Consider the following 19,723-nt stretch of genomic DNA (forward strand, 5'->3'; position numbering starts at 1 on the left):
TGTATTTCAGCTGCAGGGACAGGATTGCCATTGACAGAAACATGAATGTGGCCAAGTACAGAGATATCCTGGATGAAAACCTCTTCTAGAGTGCTCTGGACCTCAGACTTGGCTGAAGGTTCACCTTCCAACAAGACAATGACCCTAAGCACACAGCTAAAATAACAAAGGAGTGGCTTCAGAACAAGTCTGTGACCATTCTTGACTGGCCCAGCCAGAGCCCTCACCTACACCCAATTGAAAATGGCTGTCCACCAACGTTCACCATCCAACCTGACGGAACTGGAGAGGATCTACAAGGAAGAATGGCAGAGGATGCTCAAATCCAGGGGTGAAAAACTTGTTGCATCATTTTCAAGAAGACTCATGGCTGTACCAGCTCAAAAGTTTGCTTCTATTCAATACTGAGCAAAGGGACTGAATGCTTATGGCCATGTGATAGTTCAATTTTACTTTTTTTTTTTAATAAATATGCAAACATTTCTACATTTGCTTTTTTTCAGTCCAGATGAGGTGCAGAGTGTACATTAATGAGAAAAAATGAACTTTTTTTGAATTTACCAAATGGCTGCAATGAAATAAGGAGTGAAAAATGTATAAGGGTCTGAATACTTTCCGTGCCCACTGTACATTCAATTTAAAAAAAAAAAATCTTCATTTATAGTATAATTAATAAACTTCAGAATACACATTCCCTAGGCCAATGGCTCTGAGCCTGTGTCTCATGACCTGGACTAAGTGGACCCCCCTGAGAAATTACAGATCAGCTGTGTCTGCAGTCTCAAAAAATGGACCCACTCCATTCAAGACAAAGCCCAATCATATGGTGCTTCAGACACGTTTTCAGGATCACCTGAGTCCCACTGGTCAGACCCCCAAGGAATAGCAGGTTATCCCAATATATATCCTGCAGATGGAGGATAATGATACTGGGAAATCGCTTCTAATAGGAAAGGTGCACATGAGCATGTGAAGCACGAAGCTCCACACCTGCCCTCACAGAGTGTACAGGAGGATGTGCTCCCAGCAGACCATGTCTATCTGATCTAACACAGGAGATACCAGGGGTGCGGAGGCAAGAAGAGGCTGCGCACACTGTTATCCACCCCGTCTATCTGATCTAATACTGGAGATACCAGAGGTGCTGAGGTAAGAAGAGGCTGCTCACACTGCTAGCCTCCCTGATCTAATACTGGAGATACCAGAGGTGCTGAGGTAAGAAGAGGCTGCTCACACTGCTATCCTCCCTGATCTAATACTGGAGATACCAGAGGTGCTGAGGTAAGAAGAGGCTGCCCACACTGCTATCCTCCCTGATCTAATACTGGAGATACCAGGGGGCTGAGGTAAGAAGAGGCTGCCCACACTGCTATCCTCCCTGATCTAATACTGGAGATACCAGGGGGCTGAGGTAAGAAGAGGCTGCCCACACTGCTATCCTCCCTGATCTAATACTGGAGATACCAGAGGTGCTGAGGTACGAAGAGGCTGCTCACACTGCTATCCTCCCTGATCTAATACTGGAGATTCCATGATGCTGAGGTAAGAAGAGGCTGCTCACACTGCTATCCTCCCTGATCTAATTCTGGAGATACCAGAGGTGCTGAGGTAAGAAGAGGCTGCGCGCACCGCTATCCACCCTGTCTATCTGATCTAATACTGGAGATACCAGGAGTGCTGAGGTAAGAAGAGGCTGCCCACACTGCTATCCTCCCTGATCTAATACTGGAGATACCAGGGGGCTGAGGTAAGAAGAGGCTGCCCACACTGCTATCCTCCCTGATCTAATACTGGAGATACCAGAGGTGCTGAGGTACGAAGAGGCTGCTCACACTGCTATCCTCCCTGATCTAATACTGGAGATTCCATGATGCTGAGGTAAGAAGAGGCTGCTCACACTGCTATCCTCCCTGATCTAATTCTGGAGATACCAGAGGTGCTGAGGTAAGAAGAGGCTGCGCGCACCGCTATCCACTCTGTCTATCTGATCTAATACTGGAGATACCAGGGGTGCTGAGGTAAGAAGAGGCTGCGCGCACCGCTATCCACCCTGTCTATCGCAGAGGTCCCCAACTCCAGTCCTCAAGGCCCACCAACATGTCATGTTTTCAGGATTTCCTTAGTTTTGCCCAGGTAATAATTGCATCACCTGTGCAATGCAAAGGAAATCCTGAAAACATGACCTGTTGGTGGGCCTTGAGGACTGGAGTTGGGGACCTCTGGTCTATCTGATCTAATACTGGAGATACCAGGAGTGCTGAGGTAAGAAGAGGCTGCTCACGCTGCTATCCTCCCTGATCTAATACTGGAGATACCAGGGGTGCTGAGGTAAGAAGAGGCTGCTCACGCTGCTATCCTCCCTGATCTAAGACTGGAGATATCAGGGGTGCTGAGATAAGAAGAGGCTGTGCGCACCACTATCCACCCAGTCTATATGATCTAATACTGGAGATTGTATGATGCTGAGGTAAGAAGAGGCTGCTCACACTGCTGTCCACCCTGATCTAATACTAAAGATACCAGGGGTGCTGAGGTAAGAAGAGGCTGCTCACACTGACATTTATTTAATCTCTGAAGATCCCCTTTACAGTGTTCATGCACCCTAGATCACCAATAATAAACAATTCTCTCCTGAACTCCCCCAGATGCATGGCTACTGGGCTCTGCCTATATGTGTTCTCTATGGGGAGAGCGGGTCAGACACGATCAGACGCCTGTCAGTGACTTCGCTCCTGGAAGAACCAAATAATAAGGCAATGAAATCGAAATGCTTGATTGCTTTTGCCCCCATACACATGAGATGGTTGATTGCATAAACTGGAGCTACAAGATAGTCACATACATACAGAGTTGCCATTCCCAAAAAGCAGATGGACTGTGGTGCATCACACAGATCCTGGGAAGGTACAATAAGGCTCTGTTCACGCCTGTCACAAAGAGAAACCACATCACAGTACCAGACTATCTGGCCCGGGGCTTTATTTGCATATACTATGGGGCTATTACACTGACGTATGCCGACTATCTGGTGTATAGCATTATGGCACAAGGGCTCGGCATTGTATGGCAGTTATTTGCCGTCTTTTTGACAATATTATTTCTACATTGTCCGGTTCTGTCACTCACACTCTATACCATAGTAGGTTGGGTTTTTTTATGTTTATATATTGACAGATTGGTTGATTGATTGTTACATCATCCTGTAAATATCATATTGCTGGGAAACAAATGATGGTGCTGGTAATCCATTAATGAGGCCTGACTCGTGCAGAGGGGAACGTGTCCACAGCTGAGGCTTCATAGCACCGGAGATGACATCACAGGACGGGGCCCATTAAATATTCGTCAATGTCAGACGTTTATGATCCCTGTAAAGGATGATGAAGGAAGTGCCTGCACTCGTAAAGACAGAACATTGGCTCAAGTAAGAACATTGTACCAAAAGGACTAGTTCAGTTAAAGGGATGCTCCATTTTTAACGGTCCAGTTTAAAACAGTGTCAGATTGCTGTGGATTACCACAGAGCATTCGCATTTTGGGAGACAGGTTATAAGTTAAAGGGGCTTGAACAGGTTCCAGATATTGATTTATCCTCAGGTCAGGTCATTGTTATAAGCTCCGGCAGAACAAATCTAGTTCCTCAACTGGTTTAAAAGGACAGCCTGGCTATTCAAGGTAATCCATGTAATGCTTAAATCTTCCTCTAGAGGCGCTGCAGGAGAACTGAACATGCTGCAAAGTTCACAGATTGCAGCTAATTGCTGGGGGATAGGCACTTAAAGTGTACTCAGCATTTCAGATACATGTTCAGAAGAAGTCGTGTACATGAATAACACTATTCCTGGTCATTATATAGCTTGGCTTCTGCATTTGTTGCCGCCTCTTCAGGCTCCATCTCTAATTTTCAGTTGTCTCAGAGCTAGTGGGTGGAAACCAGCTGCTATGTCATCCCCCCCAGCCACACGCCACCCTCCAGTCTTTTTTGTAGCAAATGTTCAGGAGCTGCATCATGGCGGACATTATACAGCTGTATCGAGCAGTCTAGCTGTAATTCCAGCTCTACGAGATAAAACACTAGAAAGCTGCAGAACAATTTGCCCTTGACTTGGCCTCTAGTTTTCACTCTGCTCTTCCTCACATTTTTCTCTCTACTTCAATAGACCGCTGTAATGTGATCAGTAAGCCGACCCTGCATCTTAATTTTAAGATGGATTTTAGCTATTTTCCCATCAAAGTGAACGTGTTTAGGAAACAGGAGGCGGAGAAGTGGCTCATAGATGGAGATAGAGGAATTCTCAGGTAAGAGAAATTTTTTCTTTCATATTTACTGAATACATTTAAAGAGGTTGTCCACCACTTTTTCATTGATGACTTATAGCTCAACAATGTCTGATCAGTCAGGGTCCGACACTCAACACCCCCACAGATCAGCTGTTATCGGTGTCAGCAGCAGCCGCCAGACGGAGGTACTCGCTTGCGGAGCTGGGCATCTTCTGGTAGTGGCGGAGGCTCGAAACCACACATTTGCCTCCTAATCAAATCAATAGGAGGTGGATGTGCAGTATCCGGCGGCGGCCACCACCAGAAGACAGCTCCGCAAGTGAGTACTTCCAGCCGGCAGCACCGATAACAGCCGATAGGTGGGGTGCCAAGTATCATACCCCCACTGAATCAGAAATTGATGGCTTATTCTAAGGATAGGTCATCAGAGAAAAAGTAAATGGACAGGCTCTAAAATATATGAATATATAAAAAATGATGCAACCCCTCCTTCAGTAGAACTACTATACTAAAAATCAGAAATCAAACTCCCTTCTGAGCCTCCTCCTCCACCGCGGCGAGCGGTCTCCATGACTGAGACCAGAAGCGTAATAAGCACAAAGCCTTGCAGGACACGACTGGTGCGATGGCTTACAAGCCTCATGTACCATCATGCCGACCAATATGACCCCACAGGAAGAACCATGATTTATAGACAGGTAAAACACAAGACAGAAATGAAGACCCTGGTTAGTGTTCTCAGCCCCCCCAGAAAGTGTGAAATCACAGACAAGGCTGAAGAGACACATCCAGATTATACCAATTTTTATTTTAAAAAGGACAATAATTTCACAAAAACTATGAAAAAAAAAAAAAACTTTACACGTTTGAAAGCCCTTAGTGTACATAAAAGAAAATAAAAAGCAACACAAAAGGTGTTACTCAAATTCATTAGGAAAGCTGTATAAAAAAAAAAGACAAAATCGTCAGGAACCGGAAACGGGCCTTAAAGGGAACCTCCACCTTGTACCATCATCTGGTTTTTAGTGTTCGGGACAGTCTGCAGACATCTTTACAGAGCCAACATTTCTGATACAAAGCTCCAAAACCCCTGCACAGACCTAAACCTTAAAGGAGTCTTCTGGCCTCTATACATTTACACTCGGCATTGATGGTGTTAATATAGTAAATGCACACCTCAGCTCTAACCCCTATGGACCCAGCACTAGCTGTGCCGGCGGTCTGTGCCAGGACAGGAAGCAATGATCGTACTTCGGTCCCCTAACTACAGAGGCCTGTAACTGGCTGCAGTGGTCAGAAGCCCGAAACGGCACCATCTTAAAATTTTGCACAGAGCAACCCCTTGACACAGGAACTTTAATATTCACAAGCTGTCCACAGCATTCATATTATTTACCAATATGAAATCAGTAGGGATCCGACCAATCAAATGATTAAAGGGCTGTGGTGCGCCAGAAGTGACAGTGCCGCGGACTGTCTAGTGGCCATGAACGGTACTGCACCGCTCTCCTAGTAAAGTAAAAGTAGAGCAGCAGCAGTACGGTCCAGGCCACAACATACAGAGAGGCCCAATTTCTGCTACAACCCACACAGCCTTTTCAAGCAGCTGAACGGTGAAGGTGCTGGGACTAAAACCCCATCTAATCGGATTTTGTTGACCCGTCATACGGCAAGTCCTGGAACACCCCTTTAATTGATAAAATTGTGTTAACCTGGAGCGACTACTAGGGGTGACTGTGGAAGCTACTCCAACTATATAATAATAATAATATGCAGTAAGTTACTAATCTCCCTCTCGTCACATCTACAAGCAAAGTTATCATTAACTGTTTCTGTGCAGGGGATTTGGCACTATGTATCAGACAAGGATTTGCTTTTTAACGGTGGACATTCCCTTTAAGGAGAGGTCTGCAAATGGCATCAGGGGTCACATTTTTCACTTTGTTTTAAAGATAAAACTGGGATACAGAGCCCCTTAAAAGGAGAAATATGAGGTTTTCCCATATGTCAAAAAAAAAAAAAAAAAGGATATAAGAATCTGTGACCCCGCTGCGATGTGCGGACCCGGCCGTCATGGCAGAAATAATAAGCCGATTATTAGAGCGGCTGCTCGCGATATGATCAGTTCATATTTACACATTTACTTTGGGAATTTAGCGATCAGGTCTTAACAATAAAAATCAGACAAGCTGCAATTTCAATTCATTTTTTTTTCTTTTATATATCAGAACAAATTTACAAGTAGAGAAATATTTGTAACAGAAAATTGTTAGAACTGAAAAACAGCGGAATCAGAAAACATTTACCCCGATTACACTTCAGAAGGGGTTTGGCACAGCCCATCAGACTGGATGTACAGAACCAATTCATTGTACAGCGGATCCAACCGGTACTTATAGTGGCGCCATTATGTGGACTGTACGATAACCAGTGATCTGACAACATATGGCTTCAAAGGGGAGGGCAACCGAAAAATCCTACTGCAATGGGGAATTGTCTGGTGGGGACCGAGGCCACCTAGTCCCCTCCAAGTCAGGGGCATGGACAGAGGCCACCTTGTCCCCTCCAAGTCAGGGGCATGGACAGAGGTCACCTTGTCCCCTCCAAGTCAGGGGTGGGGGAACAGAGGTCACCTAGTCCCCTGCAAGTCATGGGCATGGACAGAGGCCACCTAGTCCCCCTGCAAGTCATGGGCATGGACAGAGGCCACCTAGTCCCCTGCAAGTCATGGGCATGGACAGAGGTCACCTTGTCCCCTCCAAGTCAGGGGCATGGACAGAGGTCACCTTATCCCCTCCAAGTCAGGGGTGGGGGAACAGAGGCCACCTAGTCCCCTCCAAGTCTGGGGCATGGACAGAGGCCACCTAGTCGCCTCCAAGTCAGGGGTGGGGGAACAGAGGCCACCTAGTCCCCTCCAAGTCTTGAGCGGGGGAACAGAGGCCACCTAGTCCCCTCCAAGTCAGGGGCATGGACAGAGGTCACCTAGAACCTTCCATGTCAGGGGCAGGGACAGAGGGTACCTACACTCACCATGTCAGGGACAGAGGCCATGCCTGTAATTGTGCTAATAAGGGAGTGGTCCACCTCCAAAAAATGAGCCATATAGCATGGAGTAAAGTAAAAACAATTCCCCTTATTGATCCGTCACATTTCCCCTTGTATGCAGCTAGTCTCCGTGCTTCCTCCATTCCTTAGCTGCAGCTAATCACTGGTCGCAGTAGTCATTCCTGTAGAGCCAAAACCAGATGTAGAGACAGGAGTATATGTGACATGTTGGTCACCATGGTGGTCAGTGATCACTGGTCCATCCCAGCTGGCAGAGGAAGAACAGAGACTGGTGGGGTTACCCTGGCAGAGTTAAAAACTGGAGCAGCTGGGCTTGGCAAAAAAAAAAAATTTGTTGGTGTGCACTTTCTCTTTTTTTTACCAATTTTTTTTTATTATTTTACCCCATGCTATTTCAGTTGAGTACCACCCCTTTAAGTCTTTTCTTTGCAAAAAACAATCCCACTCTCGTCCATGGGTCATGTCCAAGTTTACATGACCTCTTCTGTGTCAGAAATAGCCCAATTTTCAGAAATCTTGCCACTCCTCGCAAAAAAAACAAAGAACCCTTTTCTAATCGCAGATGGTTGTCACACGTATTTGTAAGTGTTACGATCTTAGAATGGCCGCCACAACCGGTGTTAGGAGATTTTGTAATTGAAATGATGAACTGTGCCAAAAAGAGCAGGAAAATAAACTCAAGCCGTCGTCATACCCAGCCAATTAAGGTCCTAATATACAAACTGCCTTGTGCAGACATTAACAGCAATTTCTTGGTATGAAAACGGCTTTAAAAAATAGAGACAAGTAATCAGAGAGGTGGGCTTCATCTTGAAGACCGTGCCTTCACTTCATATAAAGCACCTTTAGAAAAGTCAAATGTAGGCACGAGTGTGGTCAAGAGTTACATTCCTGCATAAGGGTTATAATGAGAAAGGCACCATCTTAAGAAGCAGATCTGGAGCCGACGTGTGACCGGGTATATGTACACCTATCCCAACATTTGTAGTGGAGCTTCCTAAAAGATGTGTGGTGGGAGTGGGACAACCCCGACTGACTGCACTATTTACATATCCATGTACAAGTTTAGGTGAGAGTAATGGGATCTAACCAGCTTTCACTAATTAGCAGAATGAACGCAAAACTTGGGGTAAATGTAATCACAAGGAAAATGGTCCATTCAAAGACCATGACTGGCACTAATGGAAGAAGAGACCACCATTGATAAACTGTAAATCTGCCTAAACATGGCCAACAAAGACAACATATCTACAGTACAACATTATTGGTGGTCTCCAAGCCAACGCCAACAGGGCTTCCCCTCCCCCCATCAACATATACAAAATTACCAGGCTACATGCCTGGTACAATCTAGATGAACCACAGGCAGAAATGACCAAAAACTTTTATGTCCAACTACGCTCAGATTCATACCGTCATCGCTCGGAGTCTGAGAACAGACCACGATGAAAGGACTAGTAGGGTGACTCCTAACCTGGGCTTATATAGACAGTCAAGTTCAGGCCACACCATGAGACACGCGTGTGATGCCGGCCTAAGAAAGGCCCAGAAAGAACAAGTTTCATGACATGACATCTTAAGACACCACAGAGGACCTTACTGACCACTTACCAAGTGTCAGCAACGAAGCAAAATAAATAAGAACGCAACAAGCATCGTCCCTGCACCCGACTCAGATACATTTCATGCTATAAACAAAGGCTTTTCTAGAAAAAAAAAAATTGTGTTTTATACACTACAAAGGCAAAAATTATACACACTATACATAAAAATGCTAATACTCGACTGGTAACTCCCATCAGAGAAATCAGAAATCTAGGACAAAACTGGCTGGCTTCTCAACTCTACCCCCCGACTCTCATTAGACCTGAAAATAATTCCGTGAATAACTGCAAAAAAAACTTAAAAAAAAAAAAAAGACTAACTCCATGTGACATAAAAGGGAATAATATATGTGCAGAACCATCCGTGTGACTGCAGAGGAAGAGCAGACATGTCTCTCCATAACAGCCCAGTGAGAGGCGTCCATCTGGAATGTAGGGGAAGGAACGCGACCGCCAAAAAGTCTGAGGGACGCCCTGACAACCATTTATTCACGAGATCGAGAGACTTAGACTATCGAGCCATCCTTGCTTTGTGCTGGGATCATGACAGGGATGGCTCCCATTCTACTAAGATTAGGACCAGCTACCTTGGGCGGGACGTAGTTTGGCGATTGGCTTGGTGGCTTCTCCATCTCTTCGCTGGGGACGTGGTTGTACCGAGCCTTGGAGTAACCGTCCATATTCGATGGGGACAAAGAACCAAGCGATGAGTGGTTGCTTCCTATGTTGCTTCCTATGTAGCTACGTGCTGTTGAAGTGCGACTCTTGGGGGGCGCCACGTCTTCTCTGTAAGAACAAGTTATTTCCAAATTACAATCTGTGGTGTAATTTATTTTTACATAAGCAGCTCGTTCATTCTTTAGAGCTTTCCCATATATAGGATATACAATATCTTCTGTCACGTAATCTTCGATCCTCACAAGACCTCCAACTCTCCTCCACACTTATTCGTTCCTCACACAACCACCTCCAAGATTTCTCACGAATATCACCCATCCTCTGGAATTCCACGCCTCAACACGTCCGACTATCCACCACCCTCGGATCCTTCAGACGGAACTGGAAAACCCATCTCTTCAGGAAAGCCCAAAGCCCGCAAAGACCATTCTGCCGCCTCACCACCACCAGAGCTGCCGCCTCACCACCACCAGAGCTGCCGCCTCACCACCACCAGAGCTGCCGCCTCACCACCACCAGAGCTTCTGTCTCTTCCCCATTATCCTGTAGAATGTAAGTCCACAAGGACATGGTCCTCTCCCCTCTGTACCAGTCTGTCATCGTAAATTTGTTTACTGTAAACAATATCCCTAATTCTGTATGTAACCCCTTCTCATGTACAGCACCATGGAATTAATGGTGCTATATAAATAAATAATAATAATAAACAGGATATAGGTTAAACGGGTTTTTGGATTTAGAAACCCTACTCAAACACCCCATTAAAAGTTCAGTGCTCTCCTCTATTAGCCAGGACGGAGAAGTCCTGCCTCAAGAAGAAGCAATGTATTATGTGTACAGTAGTGATGAGCGAGGTGGTATGTGAGCATACTCGTGTGCCGAGTGTCTTCGGGGTGCTGGAAAAATATGTTCAAGTCCCTACAGCTGCATGTCTTGTGACTGGTCGACACGTTGGCTCATCACTAATGGACAGTGAAGCACATCTGCACCCATGTCTGAAGAGGGTCTAAAGAGGTAGACAAACTAGGGATTAACCCTCCGCAGGGACCTCATTATTCATTTTCCTTCAATTTCTGGTCAAGACAATTGATTTGTTGCCCTCAGATATGGGACCTCCCAGGTCACATCTCGCAGTTACCTGATTTCATGCTGTATTTCTTTCTCATACTTTTTCTCCTTTTGTTTTCTGCAGCAGAAAAAGATCAAAACTCCTAACACAATGAGGAACAACAACGTCCCGATGATGGCTCCGGCGATGATCCCTGCCGTATTGGAGGCTGGTGGAAAAGCAGAGCAGACAGACCATGAAACGTACGGTTTATCACCTCGTGTCTCCCACCCGTGTAATCCTCCAGTCACACGCTATAGGGGTAAACCTCTTTCCAGGGAAGGGGGGAGGAATAGATGCATTTCATGTCAACATATGGTGGTCCTCAGCCAAATCCACTTAATATCGGAGACAAAGCTGCAGAGAGGCGACACATTTGGTCGACATAAAGTGAAATAACGAATGCAGTCCCATCCCAGCACCTAATTCTGGTGGATGGGGAACAGCTACATTATAAGGGTATCACAAAGCCAATAGAAAAGCTTATTACTCACGTGGCACAACCTTCAGCATTACGAGGCATTCGTCGGAGCCAACTCTGTTTTTGGATATGCATCGGTATGTTCCGCTATACTCCTGAGAAGCATTTTTTATATGGAGAACACCTCCGGTAACATCTAAATGAAGCAAAAACGAATAAAGTCAGGAACGTCTTTCTATACAACGCTCCGTCCAGTAGTCATTTCGGTATTGGGAATCATAAAACCTGAAATAAAAATGGCGCCGTACAAGACCTCATTTTGAATTGAAACAAGAAGAGTAATAAAATATGTTCTATTTGCCTTCGTCAGAGCAAAAAAAAAAATATAAAAATGAGTGCAATATCCCCCCCAAAAAAACCTAGATTTTTTTCTCCCCTTTTTTAAGCATTGCACATGTCCAGAACGCTAGCGGCACATAACAGATACGTCTAGGGAAAAAAAGGGATCGGTTACAAATGGAATGAAAAAGTATGAAAAACGGAACTAAAGTGATAGTAAGAGCTAGGAAATTTGCCAAATGGAAACATTGATGATAAAATAAAAGGTTCTTAATGGGACTTACCGAATGTCGCCGTTGCCGGCAGCTTCTCTTGACCGCTGATTTTCTGCCATGTGTACGTGAGCGGTGAGGACCCTTCGACGGCATTACACTTTAGGGCAAGGTCCTTCCCGATCTCCTGCTTCCCATCAATTTGGCACCGCGTCTTTGCAGGTCTGACTGTGAAAATAAAATATGGATAATGACACCATTAAATCCGAGACCTGATGATCTATCACCTCTTACAAGTAAATATTCAGACCATAAAAATGTACCAAATCTGAAGGTTACACCCACAGATATGTAGCCCAGTCCTGCAGACTGACGGGAAGGTCTCGCTTACTGCTGCCGACAGCAAGTTTCATCAAGACTGATCTGACGTTCTTCACCACGCTCTGTGATCCCGTCAAGGCTTTTTTTGGACCACCCCAGCAAAAAAAGTTTTGGGCGTATGCACTGACAGTCTACTATGTCCTCCTCCAGCAGGCGTATATGTCCAAAAACGATGCACGGCAGAACACGGTGACTCCATCTGCACCATTGTGGTCAATGGCCCCCGATCGGCGTATATGCTCGGGTCTGAACATAAGCCCGATGGCAACATACTGAACGTGGCGAAGAACGCAATGTGAAGGGGGCTTAAGAGAATCCGGTGGATCCTGTGGATTATAAATCCGGTGGGCAGGTCGCTGCTGCCATTCTGTCACTTCCCACATGATGCTGACTTGCTCTGTACAGCACTACGTATTGCCAAATTATATGCACTGGAAACCACATTCTTGTTTTTATTAATAATGATTTCAATTAAGAATTTTCTTGCAGCTAATCGTAAATTGCGGTAATGCCACAACTTCTTTTTCCTTTCCTGAACTTACCTGGAGAGGTTGGTCCAGTCGGCTCAGTGCATAAAGGGTAATCGGGCTCCCGCACTGAGAGGTGCGCGGGGCCGGTGACCTCACACCTACAGATACCGGCTGTGTGTGAGCGGCAGGTGACCGCACGCCTGTCCTATCATGTACATATCTGTAGTGACCTCACCGGCCCCGCGCACCTTCTGACGCAGAAATGAGCAAAACCCTTCCTATTTAATAGTCATGTGCTCGGAGAAGGTGTTATGTGAGCATGCTGGTGTGCCAATAGTGACTTCCGCGTGCTCGAATAGTACAGACTCCCCGCGCCGGCATGTCTCATGGCTGTTCGACAGCTGCAACACATGCAGGGACGATCGCACAGCCGCGAGACATGCAGCCGCGGGGAGTCTATACTATTCGAGCACGCCGAAGTCACTATTGGCACACAAGCATGCTCACATAACACCTTATCAAAGCACGCTCGCTCATCACTACTATTTAACCCTCATCACCCACATCTCATTGATGGTCACTTTCCAGCTGGGTTTCTGTGTTCAGTTTTGTTTATGCAGCTTTTGAAGGAGAAGCTAACAGTGAACTGGAAAGAAAAATGGCAAAAAAAGAAGGAATCTGCATTTCATGGGGTAATTCATCTGGTCCTATGACGTAGCGATAGCCAATCTGTAGGCCCGGCTGGGGAGGACGACACCTTATCTCTTATTAAAGTGAAAGAAGATGGGGGGCGATATAGCAATATAAGGGGACGTCCTGATCCGCCCCGTACACTGCTTACATCAACAATCGGCAGAGCCATAGCCTACTGATCTGGATACGGCACCAATATGGAAGTCCTGAACAACCCCTCAGTGAATCTGGTGTAGCAGTCAGAAAATGTACTCCAACCATGGACTAGAATACACATCTGCAGTCATTCACACCACTTTCCTGTAAAGTACGGTAATCTCCCTTCCTCCTGGCAGCGGGGCTCTCCGTGAAGGCGCCACACGGTGTCAGAACGCTATGGACCTGCAGATTAGCCCCATATCTGAAGGTTGATCACGTTATTTTACATACAGGCTCCCTTTAAAGAGTCATTCCAAAGTTTCGCTGCAGAAAACTTCCCTTTAGAAAAAAAAAAAAAAACCCACTGCACATGGAGACGTACCCCCATACATGTTGGAAGGGGCGCCGTCTGCAGCCTAAACTGACATGCTGCAAGAAGCGCAGATCATGGCCACCGCTGGTACTGCGATACGCCGAGGACCTCCCGTATCCTTCCCGCTACCATCAATGCTGCAGCATAGCGCTGATGGACGCCCCTTTGCCGAGCGCACGACTTCTCGGTGTTTCCATTCTGATTAGCAGACACGGCGAGGACTTACTGTAGACGTTCAGCGTCACTTTCTTGTTCTGGGAGCCCGGCATCTTCTTCACCTTGCACTGATAAGTCCCACTGTCCGATTCCTGTAGGTTAGAGATGATTATGGAGGCATCGCCATCTCCAGGAGTGGGAGACACAAAATCCACCCGGCCCTTCAGCGGCCCGTCCTGAGGATACGGTATTCCATTAAAACCGATTATCTGCAGGTTAAGAAAATAAATTGAGAATTGCAAGGATTCGCCCAGACAAGTGACCATTCGTTATGGGGCCTGGTCAGACCCTGCTAGGACATTCTCATCTTTACCCTTCATTTTTAGCAAATTCTAGCGAGGGCCAGAGTGCGGGGCGAGGGCCAACAGGTTGGGCGATTTCAATCACAGAGGCCCATTGGTAAACATGACTACTTACCAGTTTTCGCACATTAAATTAGCCACACCAAGGAATACTGGCTGCAGAGCCAAGGAAAGCTTCGCCTTTATTTCTCATCTCCGTTGCAGAGTCAGATATTAACTTATTCCCATCTCCAAGATCCTATCCTAATATGTAGTAGGTGCAATAATAAATATTTGCAAATACCTTCAATTAGAAATGTAGTATAGTCCTTCTGATTTACCATGTCGCTTACCCCATGTGCAGGGCATTGCCGTAGCTTAGGTATCCATGGTTACGACCAAAGTGACAGTTGTTAGTGGTCACAACCATGGATATCTAAGCTAGTGCAATACTCTGCACATGGGATAAGCAACATGGCTTATCAGAAGAACTATACTACATTTCTAATTTAAGGTATTAATATTATATTAGCCAATACCTCTAATTAGGAATGTATATAGTTCTTCTGATAAGCCATGTTGCTTGTCCCATAGGCAGAGCATAACAGTAGCCTAGATATCCATGGTTACAACCACTAATAACTGTCACTTTCAGTGGTCGCAACCATGCATATCTAAGCTACTGCAATGCCCTGCACATGGGAAAAGCAACATGGCTTATCAGAAGAACTATACAACATTTCTAATTGGAGGAATTTACCATTATACCTAATACATATTAGGGTAGGATCTTTGAGATGGGGTTACCCCTTTATGTTTAGATTTTAATTTGCGCCAAAACCAAGGGTGCAATAGAGATTCGTGTCTGAGGCGGTTACTTTTTCTTCTGCTTGACAAATAAGCAGGAAGCGTCACTTAAAAAAAAATATATAAAATAACCCGCTACTTTCACACATCAGTTTTTTTTTGCCATCAAGCACAATCCGTTGAATTTTGCAAAACATGGATCCGGCGCAAATTGTGAAAAACTGATGCGACGGATCCATTTTTTGTGCTGGATTTTTTTTTTTTTAACCCAGGAATAGAATTTTTACATCCTGCTCTGGGGAAGAGGAGAGGAGAGAGATTTGTTTTAAAAGACCGGATTCGATCATTTCACCTCACGTTTCATACGTTTTTCGCCGGATCCTTCGCTGGCTGTTTTTTCACTGGACAGAAAAAAAAATGTTTCTATGTACAGTTTCTCCTGCCGCCGGAAAACGAATTTTAGACGGATCCGGCAAACAACGGATGAAACGTGAGGCCATCTGTCACAATCCGGCAAGAATACAAGTCTGAGAAAAAACGGATCAGGCAGCAACTTTTGCCGGATCTGGTTTTTTTTTTTTCTTCAAAATTCGATGGATTGCACCTGACGGAAAAAAACTGATGTGTGAAAGTAGCCTAAAGGTACCTTCACACTGAGCAACTTTCCAACAAGAACGACAACGATCCGTGACGTTGCAGCGTCCTGGATAGCGATCTCGTTGTGTTTGACACGCAGCAGCGATCTGGATCCCGATGTGACATCGCTGGTCATCGCTGAAAGTCCAGAACTTTATTTGGCCGTCAGGTCGGCGTGATTCGTCATGTTTGACAGCAAAAGCAATGATGCCTGCAATGTTTTACATGGAGCTAACGACCAGCGAGAACGATAAGTACGTCACTGGATCGCTCCTGCATCGCTCAGCTGTTGCCGGTTTTTGACGTCTCCTAGCGACTTAAACAGCAACGCTGCAGCGATCGGCTCGTTGTCTATATCGCTGCAGCGTCGCTAAATGTGACGGTACCTTAAGACATGTAATGAGGGCTGCTTTAATCCTAGATCTCTGCGTCATTACAAACACCTTGAGGCTTTCATCTCTGGCCACTGTCCACACTCCCCCCACACTGACTGTAGGGAGATGAAAGCTGCACAGTGTTTGTAATGACACAACTTTGCTCCACACACAGCAGAGGAGAGCAGGGCTGTGTGTCCTTACATCTCTCACACAAAAATAAAGCCGGACCTGACCTTCTCTGGAGGCATGTGGTTTTGTTTTCCCAATGCATGAGGCCCTTTGCTTATGATTAATCAACATCATCCCGGGGAAAAAGTATTGGCCCTCAGACAAATCTCTGCTAACAAACCTTTGGTGTTTGCATAAATTAAAAAATAGGTTTTATTCAGCTTTGCAGCCACTATTCCATGATGTGGCCAGTTTTACTTACTAAAAGTGGTTAAAGACATATGCATTAGATAGCATTCTACCAAACAATTGTAAGGCGAAAAGCCAAAACCAGACACCCCAAAGTACAGGAAGCTTCAGTCCAGCCGATCACTCCTTTGTTCACTATGGAAAGCTGCTGTCAGACATTACCTGCAGCAGCTTTGTTATGACTGCTAAAGCACAGTCACACGGGGAGCAAATGCCTAAACCTGACAGACCTCTGATCAGACTAGGAAAAGCCCTCCTATGACCATTATCTGTCACTGCCTGACTACGGAGGTTCAAACCCTAAAATAACGCAATGTAACTCCCTCTCGATGGAGGCTTATCCTGAATGTCCTTAGCAGCTTCTAGAGAAGAAATTCCGTAAGAAAAAAAGGAATCACACACGAGCCAGCTGCAACCAACAAACTACAGCAAAATGAATGAATGCAACAAAGTATCACCGGAAGGAAAGGGTACATAAAGCTGCACCCCAAAGGTGACGGGATCGAGAGTAAATGAAACACACCTGTCACCCAAAACCGACAAACAAAAGGTAACAACTAGAACAGCCAAAGAAAAGGTGTATCTACTGTTGCTCAGCAGACAGACGCCGACCACAGAATGCAGGATCAAGGGGTCGAATCCAGACGCATGGCAAGGTTGTCTCCAAGAAGGAGGGAAAAAAAAAAGAAAAGGGATCAGGTGCTGGAATCCAACAGGCAGGAGCCTAGTATAAAGGATCACAACACTCATGTGCAATGTTTTTAACTTTGGAGATCCTTGGTAGAAGCCTAAGCTTGGGGCCAATAAACCACCAGTATGTCGGTAGGTGAATGAAGCTAGGACGGTCTATGTGGACAAATAAGCAAGATTTATTCTGTCTTCTGCATAATATACACGTACTTCAGCTATTTTCGGCTATGGTGGTACTTGGATGAGCGAAGGAAGAGCGCAGCTTCCAAGGATGCTGCCAAGTTCTACAGTCAAGCCCTCTTCAATCCCAGCTAATCTATAGTACCTGGGAGCAGTAGTGCTCCTCTCTGTACATTGTGAACATTCAGCTGCCACTAGAGCTGAACCAGCTGATGGGTTTGGGTTCAGCACCTCTACGAATCTTATTTATGACTTATCACAAGGATAATGCATTCATATAAAAAGTAGTGAAGAAGCATCTTAAGCATACTGTGTAACAGACCCTCATATTGCCCACAGAGCTCACCCTCTGCTTTTTATCTACAGTGGGTACGGAAAATTTTCAGACCCTTTCAATTTTTCGCTCTTTCATTGCAGCCATTTGGTAAATTCAAATATTCAGTTTTTCTCATTAATGTACACTCTGCACCCCATCTTGACACAAAAAAAGAAATTTTTGCAAATTTATTAAAAAAGAAAAACTGAAATATCACATGGTCATAAGTATTCAGACCCTTTGCTCAGTATTGAGTAGAAGCACCTTTTGAGCTAGTACAGCCATGAGTCTTCTTGGGAATGATGCAACAAGTTTTTCACATCTGGATTTGGGGATCCTCTGCCATTCTTCCTTGTAGATCCTCTCCAGGTTGGATGGTGAACGTTGGTGGACAGCCATTTTCAGGGGTCTCCAGAGATGCTCAATTGGGTTTAGGTCAGGGCTCTGGCTGGGTCGTAAAGAATGGTCACAGAGTTGTTCTGAAGCCGCTTCTTTGTTATTTTAGCTGTGTGCTTAGGGTCATTGTCTTGTTGGAAGGTGAACCTTCGGCCAAGTCTGAGATCCAGAGCACTCTGGAAGAGGTTTTCATCCAGGATATCTCTGTACTTGGTGCATTCATGTGTCCTTCAATTACAACCAGTCGTCCTGTTCCTGCAGTTGAAAAACACCCCCAAAGCATGATGCTGCCACCACCATGTTTCACTGTTGGGATTGTATTGGGCAGGTGATGAGCAGTGCCTGGTTTTCTCCAGACATACTGATTAGAATCATCACCAAAAAGGTCTATCTTCGTCTCATCAGACCAGAGAATCTTATTTATCATAGTCTGGGAGTCCTTCATGTGTTTTTTAGCAAACTCTATGCGGGCTTTCATATGTCTTGCAGTGAGGAGAGGCTTCCGTCAGGCCACTCTGCCATAAAGACCCGACTGGTGGAGGGCTGCAGTGATAGCTGACTTTGTGGAACTTTCTCCCATCTCTCTACTGCATCTCTGGAGCTCAGCCACAGTAATCTTGAGGTTCTTCTTTACCTCTCTCACCAAGGTTCTTCTCCCACGATTGCTCAGTTTGGCTGGACGGCCAGGTCTAGGAAGACTTCTGATGGTCCCAAACTTCTTCCATTTAAGGATTATGGAGGCCACTGTGCGCTTAGAAATCTTGAGTACTGCAGAAATTCTGTTGTAACCTTGGCCTGATTTGTGCGTTGCCACAATTCTGTCTCTGAGCTCCTTGGCCAGCTCCTTTGACCTCATGATTCTCATTTGGTCTGACATGCACTGTGAGCTGTGAGGTCTTATATAGACAGGTGTGTGCCTTTCCAAATCAAGTCCTATCAGTTTAATTAAACACAGCTGGACTCCAATGAAGGAGTAGAACCATCTCAAGGAGGATCACAAGGAAATGGACAGAATGTGACAAATATGAGTGTCTGAGCAAAGGGTCTGAATACTTATGACCATGTGATTTCAGTTTTTTTCTTTATTAAATTTGTAAAATATTTCTACATTTCCCTTTTTTCCAGTCAAGATGGGGTGCAGAGTGTACATTAATGATAAAAAAATTATTTTTTTTGAATTTACAAAATGGCTGCAATGAAACAAAGAGTAAAATTTAAAGGGGTCTGAATACTTTCCATACCCACTGTATATGCGGTCTATGTACTACTGTATGTCACCAGGAGCCCCCGCTGAAGAGGGGAGATCGGCAGCGAGACTAATAATCCACCAGCAAAACCAACTGTTCGTGGGCGTCTCCAAGGTACCGAGATTCAAAGTGCGCACTACATCAGACTGTAAGCACAAAATAAACCTCCACATGATGGAAATAATGGGTGTCATCACTCCAGCCTAATATGTACTTCTTCATACTGTAACATGAACACATTATTTGTACATAATGTAAATTATAAGGATGCCACATACAGTACAGACCATAAGTTTAGACACACCTCATTTAAACATTTTTATGTTTTTTCATGACTATGAAAATTGTACATTCACACTGAAGGCATCAAAACTATGAATTAACACATGTAGAATT

The 19,723-nt window shown here is 45.1% G+C and overlaps 1 protein-coding gene across 3 annotated transcripts in view; it reads right to left on the reverse strand.

Annotated features, from left to right (window-relative positions):
• CXADR (CXADR Ig-like cell adhesion molecule) overlaps positions 1–19,723 on the reverse strand; it is a 64,210-nt gene that overhangs the window by 8,982 nt on the left and 35,505 nt on the right. Inside the window, exons 3-8 of one of the 3 annotated variants that reach the window (XR_011319763.1) lie at positions 13,991–14,189; positions 11,782–11,937; positions 11,232–11,354; positions 10,768–10,906; positions 6,992–9,737; positions 5,069–6,952 (exon numbers count right to left, since the gene is read on the reverse strand). Coding sequence is in view for 2 of the 3 variants with exons in the window: in XM_069760891.1 (XP_069616992.1) it covers positions 9,458–9,737; positions 10,768–10,906; positions 11,232–11,354; positions 11,782–11,937; positions 13,991–14,189 (897 nt within the window). In the remaining variant the exon portion in view is untranslated. Of the gene's footprint in view, positions 1–5,068; positions 9,738–10,767; positions 10,907–11,231; positions 11,355–11,781; positions 11,938–13,990; positions 14,190–19,723 lie in introns of those variants that run through there. The other 2 variants (XM_069760892.1, XM_069760891.1) reach the window with 2 other exon arrangements.

The sequence above is a fragment of the Ranitomeya imitator genome, chromosome 3 (assembly GCF_032444005.1).
Source record: "Ranitomeya imitator isolate aRanImi1 chromosome 3, aRanImi1.pri, whole genome shotgun sequence".
NCBI classification, from domain to species: Eukaryota; Metazoa; Chordata; class Amphibia; order Anura; family Dendrobatidae; genus Ranitomeya; species Ranitomeya imitator.